Source organism: Siphateles boraxobius, unplaced genomic scaffold (assembly GCF_051911475.1).
Source record: "Siphateles boraxobius isolate OS27281-9 unplaced genomic scaffold, OSU_SipBor_1 41, whole genome shotgun sequence".
In the NCBI taxonomy this organism is placed as follows: domain Eukaryota; kingdom Metazoa; phylum Chordata; class Actinopteri; order Cypriniformes; family Leuciscidae; genus Siphateles; species Siphateles boraxobius.
In genome coordinates, this window is record NW_027509042.1 from 4,872,413 (window position 1) to 4,891,287 (window position 18,875).

At 36.4% G+C, this 18,875-nt stretch overlaps 4 protein-coding genes across 5 annotated transcripts in view; 2 read left to right on the forward strand and 2 right to left on the reverse strand.

The window, feature by feature from the left end:
* On the reverse strand, positions 1-7,238 carry chmp4ba (charged multivesicular body protein 4Ba). The gene is made up of 5 exons (XM_077197902.1): positions 6,860-7,238; positions 4,005-4,182; positions 3,145-3,259; positions 2,809-2,929; positions 1-1,811 (listed from the first exon to the last, which is right to left on the reverse strand). The coding sequence occupies exons 1-5, from the start codon at positions 7,041-7,043 to the stop codon at positions 1,747-1,749; spliced, it is 663 nt and encodes a 220-aa protein (XP_077054017.1). The 5' UTR covers positions 7,044-7,238; the 3' UTR covers positions 1-1,746.
* A 1,248-nt stretch (positions 7,239-8,486) lies between these two features.
* On the forward strand, positions 8,487-9,291 carry atp5f1e (ATP synthase F1 subunit epsilon). Its single transcript, XM_077197907.1, has 3 exons — positions 8,487-8,636; positions 8,873-8,997; positions 9,155-9,291. The coding sequence occupies exons 1-2, from the start codon at positions 8,605-8,607 to the stop codon at positions 8,994-8,996; spliced, it is 156 nt and encodes a 51-aa protein (XP_077054022.1). The 5' UTR covers positions 8,487-8,604; the 3' UTR covers position 8,997; positions 9,155-9,291.
* Positions 9,292-9,792: 501 nt separating this feature from the next.
* On the reverse strand, positions 9,793-13,508 carry tubb1 (tubulin, beta 1 class VI). Its single transcript, XM_077197906.1, has 4 exons — positions 13,374-13,508; positions 12,575-12,683; positions 11,950-12,060; positions 9,793-11,796 (listed from the first exon to the last, which is right to left on the reverse strand). Exons 1-4 carry the CDS (start codon positions 13,428-13,430, stop codon positions 10,664-10,666), a joined length of 1,410 nt encoding a protein of 469 aa, XP_077054021.1. The 5' UTR covers positions 13,431-13,508; the 3' UTR covers positions 9,793-10,663.
* Positions 13,509-15,387: 1,879 nt separating this feature from the next.
* The window catches only part of gnas (GNAS complex locus), a 35,363-nt gene continuing 31,875 nt past the window's right edge, over positions 15,388-18,875 (forward strand). Inside the window, exon 1 of one of the 2 annotated variants that reach the window (XM_077197909.1) lies at positions 15,388-16,002. In XM_077197909.1, coding sequence (XP_077054024.1) covers positions 15,747-16,002 — 256 coding nt within the window. In that variant the 5' untranslated portion in view covers positions 15,388-15,746. The remainder of the gene's footprint in view (positions 16,003-18,875) is intronic. The other variant, XM_077197910.1, reaches the window with a different exon arrangement.

An 18,875-nucleotide genomic window follows, 5' to 3' on the forward strand; every position in this document is an offset into this window, starting at 1 on the left:
CTCAGTAAAAATATTTTAATAACAATAAATGAGATTATAATGATAGTGATATAACAATGTCAAATCCAGCACCTACAATATAATGAACACATACAGTACAAATGTATTAAAAGCTTGTCTTCCACATCCTGTGCAAATCAGTTTTCATTACTACAGACTAATGCAAGGCAAAGGAAAATGAATTGCTTCAAAACCTTCTTTTTACTTTCCACTGCAAGAAAGAAACAAAAAAGTACCATAATATATTATATTCCATTGTTGTCTCTAAAAGATTTCTGACTGTATGCATGTAACAGAACAGTGGGTATTTTAAAATAAAAAAGATATACTCTCAGGCCTCTTGTCTGGAGATACTATTTCTACAAATACATTTTCAATATTCAACCGTCAAAAACATGTTTTCACGCCGAACAGTGATGCTTTGGAGTGCACGAAAATAATGAAAACGAACATCTAATGGGCAAATAATAATCCAGAGAAGTGTTTATTTGGCAAAACTTTAATGTAGGTGTAAGGTTGAAAGGCAGAGAAGGACAATAAACGAGTGTCAAAAAGACAAACAAACAATAAATTTTTTTCAATGAAACCTTCAGAGTCTAATAAATAAATGTTTTTTATAGATTCTCAGGAGAGGGGGAAGAAAAAAAATCACTGTACCAGAACATCATAATAGAGCACTTTGTAAAATGTAGCATGATATTACATTAATCTCTGCTGTCTGTCCTGGTAGAAATTCGTTTGAATGCATCCAGACCTCAAAAATAAGACAAACGTCTGAAATCTACAACAAGTCAAGTCGTTCCACCCCCCCCCCCCCCCCCCCCCCCCCCCCCAATAATACAACACCCATTTCAATAAACCACTTCTAGTGTAAAGATATCTTGGAGTCACAATCCACGATCTCAAATACAGTACATGATTCTTGAGTGAAGACACCTATTCAATATAGGAATCCCATGCTGTCAGGAGACCGTAAACCATCATGCCATTAAAGAGAGATGCTATGTACAGTAGAAGCCTCCCACCACTCAAACTTGATGCATGTTCAAGAGGAGGATCGCAACAACTTCATGCCCACCAAGTCTTGTAGTCATAAAGCCTAAGTGCTGATCTAGGACGTCCCGTGGGCAGTACGGTTCTTGTACGTGGGAAACACATACACTTGCATCAATATCTGAAATGCTCGATGCACAGAATCAAAAGGGGCTTAGAGTGCTTTTAACAGAACTTGACAGCGTGCATGTGAACAATGAGTTTTTAGTGAAATAAACTCGTAATATAGCACGTTCTCTCCAAAAAACATGACGTAAAACGTTACAGACACCGTCCCCTGCGTGCAAAGGGTTTCCGTGTGTATTGATTTCTTGGAGCAAGCGGAGGATTCCTTGAGATGGAAGTCTGAAAATATATGAGTAGGTAACGGACACAAACACTGATCTACAACAAGCCGTTTTCTTGTCAGAACAGTCCAGAGATGAGGAGAAACGAGGAGAAATCTCAGACTTGCTTAGATGAGTGTGTCGACTGTAAGCCTGGTGGGGATTTGTTCTTTTTTTGAGCAGTTGCATTAATGTTTTTGTTTTCCTCTCGTGTGTGTTTATATATATATATATGAACCTATTTTAGACACAAAGACAACATACTGTAACATACTGAAGAGTCCTTCCAGGTCCTTTAGTAACTGGTATCGGAGTGAGGTTTATGCCTTGTATAGTGTGCATGGGTTTCGGCGGAGCAGAACAAGCATTAATTGGCAGCCCAAGCCTCCAGGTCTTTCATGTCATCCTCATCCTCTTCTTCTTTCTTCTTTGCTGCAAGCACAAAAAGACATTCAAAAACTGCATTTAATACAGGCCCATTGTAAATACACTGCAGGAGTCTAAAGGAACTATTTGCAGTGCCAGAAATTATTTGACACGATTTGATGATAGAAAAATTAGTAACAAGTGAAGTACAAATTTTAAAAAACATAATACCAGTTACTTTTTTCAAATAAGTTACTATTTATTAATTTATGCTCAATCACAATTAAAAATCTCTCCCTAACAGTCTCATACGCAGCATGACACACTGTCCACACACAATATTTTATTTAAATGTAGAGTTTTGCACGTGTTTCTGTGGTGCCAGGCACACACAGTAAGATTTTTGATGATGTACGTACGCGCAGGAAATTTTTTTCTCTCGGGAGAAATCGTGTGGAAATCATTGATGCTCTTATGGTCGCGGCTCACATTGTGTGAGAGAAATTACGAGCCAGTGTAAAGTTTTGACCAGTGTATATGCTGTCCCCTATTGCCAAATCATACACAATCACGTTTCATAGGCTAGATCTATGAATATTATTATAGCCCAGTGGCTGCAACCCTACAGTGCGTGCATACACGGATACACACACAAATACACTCTCTAGTTGTTATTGTTGTAGGGAATGGCTGTGTTGTTCTCTGCATTTCTACCAAATAATTTGCACACTCGTCTTTTTATTTTCTTTCTTTTTTCTATCTAAAGCTATATCAGCAACATTGAAAGCTCCAGTCTCTGTGTTAAGCAAGAAAGCTCATGTGATTGCCATGTACCAGCTGCTTTGGTTAAAATTATCAGGTTACTTGAATCGCAACGTGTGCAAACGACCTCCCGAGTGTCTGAACTCACATAGTGTATGCCTGCCTTTAAGGGTAGGGGTTGGGTTAGGCCATAAAAATATCATTAATCTGATCCAAAATCAATGGAAGTCTACGCAATGTACTTACTAATATAGTGAAACAAACGTACGTACGTGCCTGCGTGCGTGCGTGCGTGTAGTACCTGGTCTGGAAGGTAAGGATGTAGAGGGCACGTTTGGCAGTGGTACATTGTCTCCGATCTCCAGAAGGTTCTTATCCAACTCTTCTTGTTCCAGCTCTTCCAGTTCAGCTAACAGCTCATCCTGGAAAAACACACAATCTGTTTATACCTAGTACTACATGCCTCTCAAATGTGTCCAGTTGTGATTGGATTTAAGCGTATGTACATCACTAAATGTACTAAACTACACTACACATCAAAAGTTTAAGGAGAGTACACATTTTTCTAAATCAATGTTATCACATCAGGTGTAAACAATGCCTCCCGAAAATTTAAGTTTGCTTGTTTTAATCTTACTTCATCAAATTCCTCCCCAAATCCAACAGGCTTTGAGATTGCATCTGAAATTTCTTGTGCCAGCTCCTGCTGTTCTGTGATGTCCTGCATAAGTTCGTCCACTTTGTCGATGTCCCTAAAGGTACACAGACAACAGACTGCATTATAAACTCAAATTTATATCTCCTGCCCATATATTTAAAGGGATAGTTCAGCTATAAATGAAAATTGTCATCATTTACTCACCCTCATGTCGTTTCAAACCCAGAAGAATTTCATTCATCTTCAGAACACAAATGAAAATCTTTTTTATGAAATCTTAAAGAGTTTTCTGTCCCGCCAACACAAGAATGAACCTCATTGGTTCTCGCACGTCAAGCGAACATGCTTGAGCTTTCGTTTACCACAACTCATGTGTGAGTTGATGAATGTTTATGTGAATAAAAGCCTAAATCTATTCATCATATAAAGCGATCAAGTCTCTTCAGAAAATTTGGACTAAACCACTCAATTCATATGGATTAGTTTATGAAATATTTCAAAGTGTTAGTTGCGTTGCTGTCAACGGAGGGACAGAAAGCTCTCAGATATCATAAAAAAGATTTTCATTTGTGTTCTGGAGATGAACGAAAGTCTTATGGGTTTGAAACGACATGAGGGTGAGTAAATGATAACAGAATTTTCATTTTTGGGTGAACTATCCCTTTACATTTCATTTAGCTATATCCCATTACAAAGTACCATAATCTCAATATCTTGCAATTGGTAAATTTAACTTGTTTATGATAAACCCCAAACCTTGCCACAGCAAGGCTAATAGAGAGGCCTCTGGAAAGGGAAGGGAAGTGCTGATAAAAAGAAAAGAAAAAGAAACTCCTCACATGTTGTCATGGGCAGCCTTCATGGCCTTGGCAGCATAGCCCATATTCTTGATGACCTCAGTGTTGGTGTGGGCGTTCTCGAGCGCCTCCCGCTGGAACTCAATGGTAGAAAGGGTGCCATCAATCTGGGCTAACTGCTTCTCGTAGCGCTTCTTACGCTTCAGTGCCTGTAATGCAGCTGTTTCAAAAACGAAGAAAGGAAATGTTAAGATTAAAGCACAAAATACAGAGAATTTGGGAGCCCCATGGAATATTATTGCATAACATTAAATCTGGGGTTTATTTAAAAGAGTACTACTGTATGTAATTACAGGTCTATTGATTTTATTTGAAGCTCCTTTATTTCTATCACGATTTAGCGTCATGCATTATCGGCTGCAAGTCCTGCGATTACCCAGAACCCAGGGATTTGGGCACAATATTGTCAAGATGCTTTATTAAGAAATTGATTGCACAGAAAAATAAATCTAAAGCAAAAGGTAAAATGGAAAGTCCGCAGTGTAAGATTCCCAGTACTAAATCAAAATTATGAGCAGAGGTTGCGGTTAAATGAGGCACACTCACCAAACTTAATCAGGCAAGTGAGCTGCAAAAAAAAAAGAGGAAAAGGGCCTGTTGCTTTCTAGTGAGAATGTGGTTGGCAGCCTAATTATGCATTAATGACAAGTACAGATGTGCTTTTCTTGTAAAGGTGAATCCTGCAAAGCCTCTCAAGAACATAACCAGGTCAAGAAAGAAAAAAAGAAGACAAGAAAGAAATTATATAAAGAAATTATATTTTGCATAAAGCCTATTTTAGGACCATAATGATTTTTTTTAATTATTATGCAAAAACTACCCATTCTCATTACCATAAATTGAAAAAAATATGTATTGTTTCAGTTTTAAATAGTTTATAAGTAGGGTTATTATTGTTAACTAAACTAAAAATAAAACCATAAAAACCTGCGTTATTTGAAACAAAATAAACACTAACTGAAATAAAATATGTATTAAAAAAGGTTGCCAAGACCATTTCTCTTTTTTTAGCTTAAGTACTAAAATAACTAAAACTACAATTAAACTAAAAACCAATAATTAATAAAAAACTATAGACATATTTTTAAAAAAAAACATTAAAATGACCTTTTTTTTTTACTAAAACTTAAATGAAAACAGACAAATCTAAATATTAACAAAAAACTATAATGGTATATCAATGACACTAAAATAACACTGTTTATAAGTCATTGTAGTAGCTGCCTCTAATTTATCTATATTTATTTATTTAGTTAAATCAGGGTCACAGTAGGATAATAGATTTGAATGTAATGTCAAACACACAAAACATAATGCTCCTCCTAAAAAAAAGTTGAGTTGTCACTGTTGTAGCACCAGTTTTTGTGCAATGAATGGAACCTGAATGTATCAGGTTTGCAATCTGTAAAACAATAAAACCCTCAACAAACTCTTACATCATGAGTACGTTTTAAAAAGGCCATTCCAAAGACGTCACCTGTGACATGACATAAAGGTAATGACACAAACACTTTTTCCATGAAGGCATTGGAACTGTGAACTATGAACACATATCAGTCCCACACCCCTAGCAGTCATAAACCATCAGCATCGTCACCTGTCGTATCCCAGAAGCCCTCGTAGGATAATCAGATCAATTATTGATTACCTCTGTTCTGGAGACTTTAAATGTGGAGTTGAGTTACAGGCCTCACAACAGAGATGGCTCACATTGTACTGAAATCATTTATGAAGCTATCTCTGGATTTCCCAAGTAGTATCGACGGGACAGAACAAAAACAGCCTTATAAATTAGTTTCTTGTAATTGTGTTTACATCATTTGCACAGTCTGAAAGGGACACTATTGGAAACCAGGGCAAAGGCATATTGATCTATCACAGTTTTTGGATTTTATGTTGAGCAGACAGTCAGTTTCTAACACTTTTTAAAAATGTATTTAGTACGAGTAACAGTCAAATCAGAAAAAAAAAGCGACAGAGAATGTGAGAAAGAACAATAAAACAATAATAATACAGAACAAACACATAAAATCAAGCAAACAAAGTTAACGTGGACCATAACATGAATTTGAAAATCTTTAGAACATGTAGGCTATGGTTTTCTTATTTTTGCTCTCATGTCACAGAAGGTAATATATAAGGGGATTTTGAGCTATTCTTGACTTGTGAATGTAAAATAATTAAAAGATTAATTATGTTATATTTTGTTTTTCAGAAAAGTTTGGGTTTTGTAAATAAAGTAAAATATGATCAGGTTCTAAATTCAAAAGCTTTTTTAAAAATTTCTGTCATGTCCATTTTAAAATCAATCCAAAAATGAGACAGCGAATCAATAGATCGAATCTGATGTATTGCAGAAAGTACATTTGTCACATACGGTATGCATATATCTACTAACTGCTGCATTTACATGATAACATTGATGAATAATTTTGTATGTTATTGCCTTTATTTTTGTTTGAAGCTCTTCTGGAGGAAAGTCCCTGAGTCAACTATCATGACCATGGAAACCAGGGCAGGTCAAAGGTGAACTGATGGAGAGAATTGATCAAATTAAAGGAAAAGTATCGTCCTAAATAAAACATTTCACATATATCCCAGTTATTTATGACAGCTCTGAATGACTAGTTCTGTTCATTAGTCCATTAATTATTTCGTTAACAATATACATTCTTTAGTTAATTAATTTATCTAATACACAACATAAAAAAATAAGAGTCCATAAAGCTAAACTAAAAGGCACGTGAAGCTGTAACAACCATACACACTACACACACTACCAACCTAACCTGATTTAACCAGCTAATCTATGCCAGGTGAGCCAGTTCATCTCTCACCTCTTTTGTTCTTCGTTCCGTTCCTCTTGGCAGTAACAAGCTCCTGATCGATCTTTTTCTCCAGGAATTCCTGTTTCTTGGTTAACATTTCTTCTGTTTCTCGCAGTCGCTGGATAGCCTCTTGAGGGCTTGGAGATTTACCCCCTTTTCCACTGCTACCAAATAACTTCCCAAACAAAGACATTTTGCCTCGGGACGACAACAAGGATCGATTTTGTGACTACTACTCTGGCCTGGTCACCTCAGTGTGTCTTCTATCTGTCACTGACTCAACAGGCTTGTTGTTGTTTTTTCTGCTTCCTCTTCTCTAACACAGGCCGAATGACATCATCACGTCACAAGAACATGACTCACGTCCATGCTCACGTCATGGCGTATCGCGAGTCTTCCGTTCTGTCCATGGTTCTGTCTGTCACGTTCTTAACTATTGTACAAAATAAGAGTCTCAAATAACTACATTAGAAATATACTTAATGTTTTGGATTGATGTGGAGCACTTGATTAAATTGAACATTGTTTTGCAGCTGAGTGAATAAAATTATCATGGAATTGAGAAAGATAAGGCACACTTCATCCAATTGTTAATATTAATGGGAGAGTTTCACATTCATAGAATTAAATGGTCTGATTCCAAACCAAATTTTACTTACTTTAAAAATGATTTCAAGCTGTATTGTTCTGTTTCGTGTTGCACTAATAAAAAGGCATTTAGAGCTTATAACATTTTAAGCAGGTATGTTGTTGTATAAAGTGGCACCCTTTTCTTTTTGTCTATTATAATTTTGTTACATCTTGTCCTCTTGCTCAGTATTATTTGATTATACTTTACTTTAGTTATTTTTTCTTACTTTGAACGAATATGTCTTATTTTATTGTTCTGGTTTATGGCATTAATACTAAAAAATGTCACGTTGTTGACAAATAGATGGTGGCATGTTTTAAGAAAAATCATATTATACGTTTATAATACTAGGGAGGTTCCATATACATAAAATGCTTTTTTTTTAAACTAAATTTACTCCATTTATACATGATTTTAAACAAAAATGTAGGGTTTTATTAATGTAAATGTTTATGTTTATGTTTATGTTTATTATTATTATTATTATCATTATTATTATTATTATTATTAGTAGTAGTAGTAGTAGTATTAAATACAATATTGATAGGTCATAAGTGTATATGAACAATCGGGTTTTATGAAATCTTACGCAAACAAATTGCAACAAAACCATCAGTCAAATCGGGTCGTTTCTGCAAAATAAAATAACCTTCTGATTTAAGTAATTTCTTATGTCATATTAAATGTCTAGTTATGATTCATTTATGTATAATTATCGGACAATAAATACGATTGTTTAAATATTATGTATACTCAAATACGTTTGCATTATATTTTAAATGTTATATATAACGAGAGAAAGAGAGTTTAAGGGACTTTTTCACGCTACTAGTTGTCATTATTATTATTATTATTTATCATTTTTAAATGCCACAAAACCTGGAGTAACGATTTATTTTTAAAATCTACATTTGTGAAATTTTTTTATTTACCTATAATTAAAATATTTTTAAAAATTACTCCACTTCGTGGTCAGAGTAAATGATTGGCAGGTTTGCCAGCCAATGCTACTTTACGCTGGCCTATGACGTGAGTTCCGGTGTATGCACAGGCCTTGTCCTCGTCCTTGATCTAATCGCACAGCAGCGCTTGACGGACGAAAGACACACATTTGCACGGAAAAATGGTCGCTTACTGGAGACAAGCAGGGCTGAGGTACTATTAACATAAACAACGTAAAATCTGTGTAATTTCTATTTCAATTGCTGTACTCTCTGTGGTCCGTGAAGTTATAAAGCAGCTGTTAATTTGGTTTGGCCTTGCTCTATACAGCTATGCATTTTACTGTAGTAGTAGTAGTGTCATTTTGAATTTGAATCAAAATTCACATAATCGTAAGAGGAAATTTTTTTTTGTTAGTCTGTAACCTAATATTTGTTTTGTCATGTCAGTTACATCAGGTACTCGGCTATCTGCGCCAGGGTCGTGCGGGCAGCACTGAAGCCACAGATCAGAGTTGAGGCGCTGAAAAACGCAGAAACCAATGTGAAGGTCACTAAAATCAAGACTGCATAATGTGAGTTCCTTATGCCTTTAAAAAATTCAATTGTTTATCTGAACTGTTTTGCTGTTGTAGAAAGTGATGCATTAACTGACCATTTAGACCTACTTTTTTAGTCCCATGTTTAATGTAAGATATGTGTTATGATTGTTCTTTTATGCTTTTTTTGTAGGAGCTGCAATTACACCCTGCGATCCCTACTTTTCCTTATACATTCTCTGTCGGATTTACAACAAGACCCGCAGTTATGTTGATTGAATGAAAATAGCTGTATTCTTTTGATAATAAATTATGAGTCTCAAACTAAAACTGTCGCCACTCTGTGTGTTCTTGGTCTAAAGAGCAAGTGTGCGTTGGGCAAAATGTGTGCATTACTTTTAATTTATAATGGCAGTTTTGCTTGTTAGATGTAAGTAGTACCGACAGTGTTCACACTTGGCTGTGTGGTAGTTTTTTAAAGCTTTAGTAGAATGTTCTTGGCATAAGATGTGGACAGATTTGGCTTATCAATGCTCTTTGTATATAATCATATTTCACAGGCTATACAAGGAGAGCATTATAGTATACATCAAGTTTAACTAGAGATGGGATAAATAGTAGCAGGTTTTCCAGATATTACTGTTTTTAGTATTAAAATATGTACAGTGTTTGCATTATGTAAAACCTCTTAAATTGAATAGTTTGTTGCTTACTGGTGTCCAAAAATCATATATATTTTTTTCATAAATGAAAACCGTGCATGACATAATTGACAATGAAAAGGGAAATAAAAGATCTTAGCATTATAAATAGTGAAGTACAATGCAGATACATCAAATATTTTTTTATTATTTAATTGTTTTATATTACTAACATGCTTTTATTAAAGGATGAGCAAAAGTAACAAAAACAGAAATGTAGCTTGTTGAATATAAAAAAAAATACAGAAGAATTTAAGCCTCTATATAGTATTACACCACACAAATGAAAACCAGTTTTGACTTTAAGTTTCTTTCTCTTAAATATCTAGATTTTCATTATTACAGAACATACATAAATAGTATTGTGTTCTCCAGTGACAATACAACCAACATTTTGAGTGTGTGTGTGTGTATATATATATATAGCTTAACAATATACTATACACTATACTTTGGGTTCAATAATTAATACTTTTTTCAATAAGGATGCATTGAATTGATCAAAGGTGACATAATGTTACAAAATATTTTAATTTAAAAGAAATGCTGTTCTTTTGAAAGTATCAAGGTTTCCACAAATATATTAAGCAGTTCAACTCTTTTCAACATTGATAATAAATTCACATTATTAATGTTTACTGTATTTTTGATCAAATAAAGGAGGCCTTGGAGAATCTGACCGACCCCAAACCTTTTGCTATGTACAGTGGCTCCAAATAGTATTTGAACAATTGAGAAATAGTGTCATTGAATTAAATTAAATATAAAAACAAAAATACATTTCAATAGGTTGTAAATGTGAAGAGTTGTTCAAAATGACACTTTGGACACTGCGATTATCATATTTGAAGCTCAGATGCCCCTACATCTAATGCAATGTAATTCATAACATCCATTTTCAGGGTATCTTAAGTGTCTAAATACTTTTTTGTGGCCACTGAATGATCTTACTCTTGACACAATCACATGATACTCGTGCCATATTCACTAAAGCCCTCGCGTCATTCGCTGTCAGAAGTTTCAGCGACCGCCTCAGTCTTAATCTCTGCTCGAGTGCTGTGTATTATTGATGGCAGACCCTCCTCTTCTGTCACTTCATCTTCTGCGTCGTAATCCATATCGGCTGTGGCATCCTGATATTGCTGGTATTCTGAAACCAGATCATTCATGTTGCTCTCCGCCTCCGTGAACTCCAGCTCATCCATGCCCTCCCCCGTGTACCAATGTAGGAAGGCCTTGCGTCGGAACATGAGCGAAAACTGCTCCCCTATGCGCTTGAATATCTCCTGGATGGCGGTGTTGTTTCCAATAAAGGTGGAGGCCATTTTGAGGCCTCGTGGCGGGATATCACAAACAACGACTTTGACGTTGTGAGGGATCCAATCCACGAAGTAATTGCTGTTCTTCTGCTGAATGGCGAGCATCTGCTCATCAACCTCCTTAGTGGACATGCGACCACGGAAAATGCCCGCCACTGTCAGATAGCGTCCTCGACGCGGGTCGCACGCGGTCATCATGTTACGGGCGTCGAACATCTGCTGGGTGAGCTCGGGCACCGTTAGGGCACTGTATTGTTGGCTACCACGTGCTGTGAGAGGAGCGAAACCAGGCATGAAGAAATGGAGACGCGGGAAGGGCACCATATTGACGGCCAACTTCCGAAGGTCAGCGTTCAGTTGACCTGGGAAGCGGAGGGAGGTTGTGACCCCGCTCATGGTGAGGGATACGAGGTGGTTTAGATCTCCATAAGTTGGCGTTGTGAGCTTGAGAGTGCGGAAGCAGATATCATACAGCGCTTCGTTATCAATGCAAAACGTCTCATCTGTATTCTCAATCAGCTGGTGAACTGATAGGGTCGCGTTATACGGCTCCACTACAGTATCGGAGACCTTCGGCGAGGGCATTATGCTGAAACTATTCATGATGCGGTCAGGGTACTCCTCTCGGATCTTATTGATAATCAAGGTACCCATTCCCGAACCAGTGCCACCACCTAGAGAGTGGACGAACTGGAACCCCTGCAAGCAGTCGCAACTCTCCGCTTCATTACGGACACGATCCACAACCTGCTCGACAAGTTCTGCGCCCTCAGTATAGTGACCTTTGGCCCAGTTATTGCCAGCTCCAGAATTGCCTTTATATTTACAGAGAGAAACAGCATCAGGAATGACGTTATGGTGCCAGGTTAAAAATGTTCCTGAATCAACTCTTCTGTCAATTGATTTTAGAGTGAGTTAAGTGGTGGTTACTTAAATTGTGGTCATATTGTAGATGATTATTGACTCACCGTGTATAAAATTATCAGGTCTGAAGAGCTGTCCTATGTGGCTGCTCCTCACGCTGTCCATAGTGCCTGGCTCCAGGTCCACTAACAATGCTCTTGGAACATATTTGCCACCTGACAGGCAATGAAACATCTCAGGCACAGATAATTTTGTTATAGGACGTTACTGTGTACCTCGACTGCAAGACTGCCCACTTACCAGATAAAGACTGCATTTAAATGAACACGAGATGCATTGCCCCTGTTTGCAACCGCACCCCCCCCCCCCCACCCCAAAAAAAACCCCAAATGCAATACAAAATAAAATCCCCAAATACAACCCAATACTAGTCTTAATGTTACACACATATAATTTGTTATACAATATAGACATTTATTTATGTGCTAAAAATGTATGAATGTCATTGAATTTGATTAAAAAAACTTGCAGAAAAAAAGTAGGCCTGGTTTCACAGAGAGGGCTTAGATTAAGCCAGGATTAGACTTTAGTTTAATTATGGCATTTAAGTAGCTTTAACAAATTTCCCTTATGGGGAAAAAAAAAACATTACTGGTGGTGTGCATCTTCAGACAAAACAATGGCACAGACATATTTTAAGATAATATGGTAATGTGTAGGTCTGCATACCATGTGCTTCATTGAAGTACACATTGACCCTCTGCAGCTGAAGGTCCATGTCGCCCTCATATGTCCCTGCTCTGTTAATGCCATGTTCTTCACTGATCACCTCCCAGAACTGCAAAAACATTAAAACAGCTTGAAACTTAATCATCATATTTTCTCCCATTTATTACATTTTGACCTGATCAAACTGATGTCGTCAGTACTGAAGGAAACCATAGATTTCAAATGACAAAAACAGTCAAGATATTCAACAACTGACGTATGTGTTGAGTTAAAGTGACTTGCACTTGTTCTACCGAATGCCATTCTGTTTCTTTTTTTTACTACAATTCTACTCCATCTATATCACTCTGAAATTCACAGGCCATTTCTATGATAAAGAAGGCCTAGCCCGACAGAGGAGGCTCTGCCTCTTATCTTACAGTAGACCACATTAGGGTGAACACCCTATGACCACACGTATCACAACTTCAAATATTTATTCAGTTTAAAAATACATTTTAGTTGTACAAAAAAGTTTTTGCTATAGCTTATAACTGAAGCCATTGCTGCAATATTTAGCCATTAGCAGAGAACTGTTCAAAATTACGGTAAACTCCAAAAAATTTAATAAAAGATTTGTATGAGAAAAACAAACTAATAAATAAACTACAAATAAATACTCATAATAAATAAATGCATGCTCAATTGTCTGTTAAGCATGCATCAGATTATCTTGCTTGAATCAATTTAAGTTGAAAATGGTAAAGCAGCTACTAATCATAAAAGTATACACAAAAATACATATTTTGAACCATCACACCTTAGAGCCGATCTGATTCCCACACTGTCCGATCTGTAGATGAACAATCTCACGCATAATGATGAATAAGGCAAGCTGAAAGAGCAGGAATAGCCTTGACCGTGAGTCTGAGGTGCCCACTGTGTGTGTAATACCAGTGATGACATCATTAAGAGGGAGTCACCCATATGCCACTTAACTTACTAGTCATTGTGCCACTGAATTAGCAAGCCAGCAGAAGAGAATGTTGGTTTTTAGTGAAGAACAACAACTGCTGTAGAGTCAAAGTTTAACACAGTATGAATGACCAAATACGTATGTATTTATTAAGTATTTAAGGATAGTTTTAATAACATTTCAATATGTAAAATGCAGGATGCAAAGTCCTATCATCATGAGCTTCGATCAGTCACTGTCTCTGGTTTTTATGATAAGACTTGCAAGCCCTATCAGTCGCAATGCAGTGACAGACCGTCAGAGAGACAGGCAGACCACATGCTCATTGTCTCAGTGTTTCCTGCCACAAGAGTTACATTTTATGTATGTTGAAGTTGGCATTTCTGTACAGTATATATTTTTTATTATCTTATTGTTCTGGAATTGTAATTTGGAGGCCAGCATTCATGCAGATTTATATTTGACCAACAGATGCCACTGTTGTGCACAAAGTAGTTTTCACAAGAACTTTTTGGTATTTTATTTTTATTTAAACATGAACTCAGTAATTCATTTCTACATCATTCAATAAGAAGATTCTTGACTGTCAAGGTCCAAACAACCATAAAAAATATAAGTTAAGATAAACCACAAGTACTTAGCTGTTCAAAAGACTCAAAGTCAAAGGAAAGTGTGAAGCGAAGGCACTGTTGTAGTAGATAATGTCAATTCATGTCGCATGCTGTAGGACAGATTAAGAACAGAAGGCAAACTATTGTGCGAGTTATTCAACCTTCCAAGAAACAGGAGAGCGGTCATTTATTAAGCAAAGTGCTGTGGTGTTTGTACAAACTGTGTCTGATCTGTAGTTACAATGAGGTCTTTCATCATTTCAAGTAATTTTATTAGTAATGGAAATCAAACAGAAAGAGCAACAAGAGGGGGAATGAGAGAAAGCAAACGATAAAGGGCAAGAGAGTCAGCTTCACTTTTATATATTCAGTCTTTTATTCAGCCCATTTCATTCCACATGTGACATCTGTCTAGACTTTTGGATTCATAACATGACACAACATGTAGAAAATAAAACATTATGCTCTGTACTCTCACACACACACACACACACACACACACACACACACACACACACACACACACACACACACACACACACACACACACACACACACACACACGGTCTGAACGAGTATGATGCTTCTATTTATGCTTTCTGTCAAGTTTGTCATGAACTTGCATAATGGTGTACAATAGCGCCACCTACAGGATATTATTTTTACAATTTATTTTTCGCACCCTACAGGATGTTTACTGAGTCATGGTTATAGATTTTGGTATCTATCTATCTATCTATCTATCTATCTATCTATCTATCTATCTATCTATCTATCTATCTATCTATCTATCTATCTATCGTTTGTAATAACAATTTACACTATAAAACAATATAAAATAGAATACAATTCAATAGATTATTACAAAATTAAATCTATATATATTAATAATAACAATCATATAATATAATTATAAATAAATTGTTTACAAAACTGACTTTTTTATTGACAATGAACAACAACATTATACAACAAGAATAACAACCAAGATAATATTAACGCCAGGGGGAATCATTGAAATAAATACTACGTTTCACTCAATAAGTGTAAGTTCTATTAGAATGTATATACATATTTATTACTATATACGGAATTTAATCACAATTATAATATGATGTAATTAATTTTTTTTTTTAAATTTCCGTCTCCCTTAAAATAATCTGTGAAGCCACAAATATTTAAACAACGTCACGGAGTGAGTGACTCCCCCTGCTGCTCGTGAAAATGTAAGATTGTGCAAAAGTTACGGCAGAGAGAACTGATCTCAGATCAGCACGCGAGAGCTCCGGCGGACAAGGAGGGACTTGGAGCGGGGTCCAGAAACAGTAGAGCAAGAATAACAAACAGTGAAAAGTACGCTATGCGTGTCAGGTCAAAGTTCACTACTGTCCACTCGTAAATATCAGAACCTGAGGGAAAATCCGATGAGGTTAACTGACACCTTTGGAAAGCCCGAGCGATAAGGCTGTAAGGGAATAGCGAGCCTTCTCTCCACCTGACCTGGATATCCATTATCATCATCATCATCATCATCATGGTGTTCTTATCCTACAAGACTATTCCATTCGGATGTTAATCAGCTGACGGTTCGATCCCAGCATTGGCCATGGGTATGTGTCACAGCTTCAGATCTAGGTTATCACATTCGACCATCACATACACCGGCGGTCGGACCGGTGCGAACCCCGGGATAGATGCCGAGTCCGGCCACTCGGACAGTTGTGACCCGCAGCTGCGGGAACGGCGGCGAGAGGAGGAGAGGGCGCGGGTCAAAGCGGAGAATAAACGGAGTCGAAACATTGACAAGAGCCTGAAAGCGGAGAAGAGAGAGTACAAGCAAACGCACAGGCTGCTGTTATTAGGTAAGAGACGAGTTTCTGGGATGGTGCGACTACTTTATCTGCTGGCGGTCGAGGTAAATAGCAGCCACAAGCTGATGATGATGCAGCTAACGCAAAGTTTGTGTCTGGCCCCTTAAAACACGTTACCGTGGTAACCATCATTTCAACCTGAATACTGTAGTAGTTTTATAAGCATTGGCAATATTAGTGGCGTGATTTTTGTGTGTCTGTCTAAAACAAAATAAGCACAAGATAACAACTAGTTTTAAATGCTTCAAAGTTGGGATTTTGGCCTGTATCACTTTAGGGAGTTGACCTTCTCCACTGTATGTAACAAATAGCCTGAACCATTCGATAATTTTGACATAGATCTACTGTATACTGTAAAAACGTATATGATCCATAAGTTACGATAACATGTGTTTTTGCATTGTTTTAACTCATCAAAATAAGTTAAGCAATTTTCAACTTTTTTTATAAGCAACATTCAAAATTTTTTAAGCCAGTTTAATGTAATTTAAGTTAAAATTAAGTTGACTGTACTTAAATTTAAGGCAACAACTTTTTTTTACAGTGTATGTAGTATGTTAATTGATATTTAATTTATGGCTTTATAAGCATTTTAAAATTATAAAAAATATTAAACGTCAGTCACATTTCCTCTTTTTTCCTCTCTTCATCATTTAGACCTACTGTACAAAGTACATATTTTTGCAGGGCATCATGACTAAAAAAAACACAACTTTTTTATAAGCAATATACTAGATTCAACTTTTTTTTAAGTCAGTTTAAGGTAATTTAGGTTTAAATGACTTCAACATTCAAGTTGATTGTACTTAAAAATTCAGGCAGCAACTTTTTTTTTTACAGTGTACGTAATCTGTTGGTTGATATTTAATTTATTGTATTGCACACATTTTAAAATGATCTTTTTTTTAAATTAAATTAACTTTACTCACATTTACTCTTTTTACTCTCTTCATCATTTAGACCTAATACAAAGTACATATTTTTACAGGGCATCATGACTAAAAAGACTATTTTAAGTTAAATACAAGCATCCATGGAGAGCATCTGTGGCCTGCTGTTGATTACCAGAGAATAAAAAAAACAATAACAGAAAATGCATTAACAGTAATACACTTATGGATATGCAGATGCAAGCTAGGCAAGGCAGATGGTTTAAAAGCAGAAACGTGAAGCTTTTATTTTTATTCCATCACTTACATTGATTCTTCAGTTTATAATGTTGTCTAAATCGTAGTTTTGATTTTGATAGGTGAAGGAATTAGTACTGTAATTCTTGTGGGTGGAGTTGTCCCGCTCCTTCTGTCTCCTGTTTTATAAAGACATAAGCAAATAACCAGAAATGTTATTAAGCAAAATTCAAATATTGGACACATCCTAATTTTCATACTATCCATCCTAATTAGTATACAATATTAGAATGATGTTAGAATTAGTTTGTCACAGTCATTGAATGCGAAATAATGCTAAAAGTATCCAGATAATATACTAGAGTGGAATTCACAAGTTGCATCAATGCATTCCTTTTCAGTTAATGTTGCCCATAACCTTTTATGCATTAGAAGAGGAGTTGTTTGAAAGTTAGAGGAGAGTAGAACGTTTTTTCTAAGTGTTCAAAAATAGCATCAAACCATGTGAAAATTTGTGTTACCCTCTGGCCACTTGTTTATAAAGTTTCCGGTCCTATTTGTTTCTCTGTCCTTGGAAAGTGTCTGTTTTTTTGTGGTATTCTGGTGGAAACTGCTCACCCTGGTTTTTGGATTTTCACTGATAATGCATATTAATTGACCACTATTCTGAATATGTTCTCTAAAATCTATATAGTGCAAAAAGAGGGTATCATTTTGAGTATCATACGGACTGAGCACTTTAACTCGGATTAAACCTGGTTCTGTGATTGTCATGAACTGTCATAACAGTGAAAACATCTGGTCAGCATCTAATCTGTGGCAGCTAAACTGGCCCGACTGTGTGTGTGTGTGTGTGTGTGTGTGTGTGTGTGTGTGTGTGTGTGTGTGTGTGTGTGTGTGTGTGTGTGTGTGTGTGTGTGTGCGCGTGCAAAGAGTAAAATAATTAGTAACAAGAGTCAATTATAGTATGACTAAAAAAAAACTCAATAATCTTTTTGCAGAACATACCGGTACATCTAGCCATTCTGCTGATTCTAGTCTAAAATTGTACAAAGGTGAAGTGAAAATGTTTTCCGAAGACCATTTTATTTTCTGAAACTGCAGTGCTATTCTTGTTGCATATACATTTGATTTTTTTTCCCCCTTCCGCCTACTTCTGCAGTAGTCGCGTGGCTTAACTTCCTCTTTGGATAAAAACCAAGTGCCACCGAATATCTTCTGTAAACCAAAAGATGCGATGAATTTACGCCCATCCGACTGGAATACATGTTGATTCTATATTTAAAGGTGTGTTATGAATCCCAAGAAATTCCTAGCATCAATGCCTCATTTTTTTTCCCTTCTCAAACTCGTTGAATTCTTGGATTTCCCCCCTTGGCTTTACTTACTGGAGGTGTAAACAGCGTTAGAGCAGCCATGCATGGTATGATAAAGTAATATTACACAAGGCCTCATATGCTGCTACCTTTATGAGAGCTTCTTCTTTTTATTAACAAGTTACACAAGAAAAGGAGGGCAGCCCGACGACACAAACGAAGAAACTGTTAAGCACTGTGACCAAAATACTCTAGTCATGCGGGCGCTCGGTTCATAAACAGATGACACACACACACAAACAAAGCTGATTGTTGCAACCTTAGAATGTTGGAAAACGATCTGTGTGTTTGTGTTTTATTGGGCTTGGCTGGTGTTTGTGTGATATGTGTGCTCGTCTAAAAAGGAAGTGTGGTTATGAAG

Bases quoted from the DNA above. Each gene is read 5' to 3' on its own strand.
- atp5f1e (XM_077197907.1), top strand. From the start codon at position 8,605: ATGGTCGCTTACTGGAGACAAGCAGGGCTGAG. The intron at 8,637-8,872 runs GTACTATTAACA...TTGTCATGTCAG, and splicing joins TGGAGACAAGCAGGGCTGAG to TTACATCAGGTACTCGGCTA.
- tubb1 (XM_077197906.1), bottom strand. From the start codon at position 13,430: ATGCGTGAGATTGTTCATCTACAGATCGGACAGTGTGGGAATCAGATC. The intron at 12,061-12,574 runs GTATGCAGACCT...ATTGCCTGTCAG, and splicing joins GTACTTCAATGAAGCACATG to GTGGCAAATATGTTCCAAGA. The intron at 11,797-11,949 runs GTGAGTCAATAA...GTAAATATAAAG, and splicing joins ACCTGATAATTTTATACACG to GCAATTCTGGAGCTGGCAAT.
- chmp4ba (XM_077197902.1), bottom strand. From the start codon at position 7,043: ATGTCTTTGTTTGGGAAGTTATTTGGTAGCAGTGGAAAAGGGGGTAAA. The intron at 4,183-6,859 runs GTGAGAGATGAA...TTTTTGAAACAG, and splicing joins CGGAACGAAGAACAAAAGAG to CTGCATTACAGGCACTGAAG. The intron at 3,260-4,004 runs GTGAGGAGTTTC...GTGTACCTTTAG, and splicing joins AAGGCTGCCCATGACAACAT to GGACATCGACAAAGTGGACG.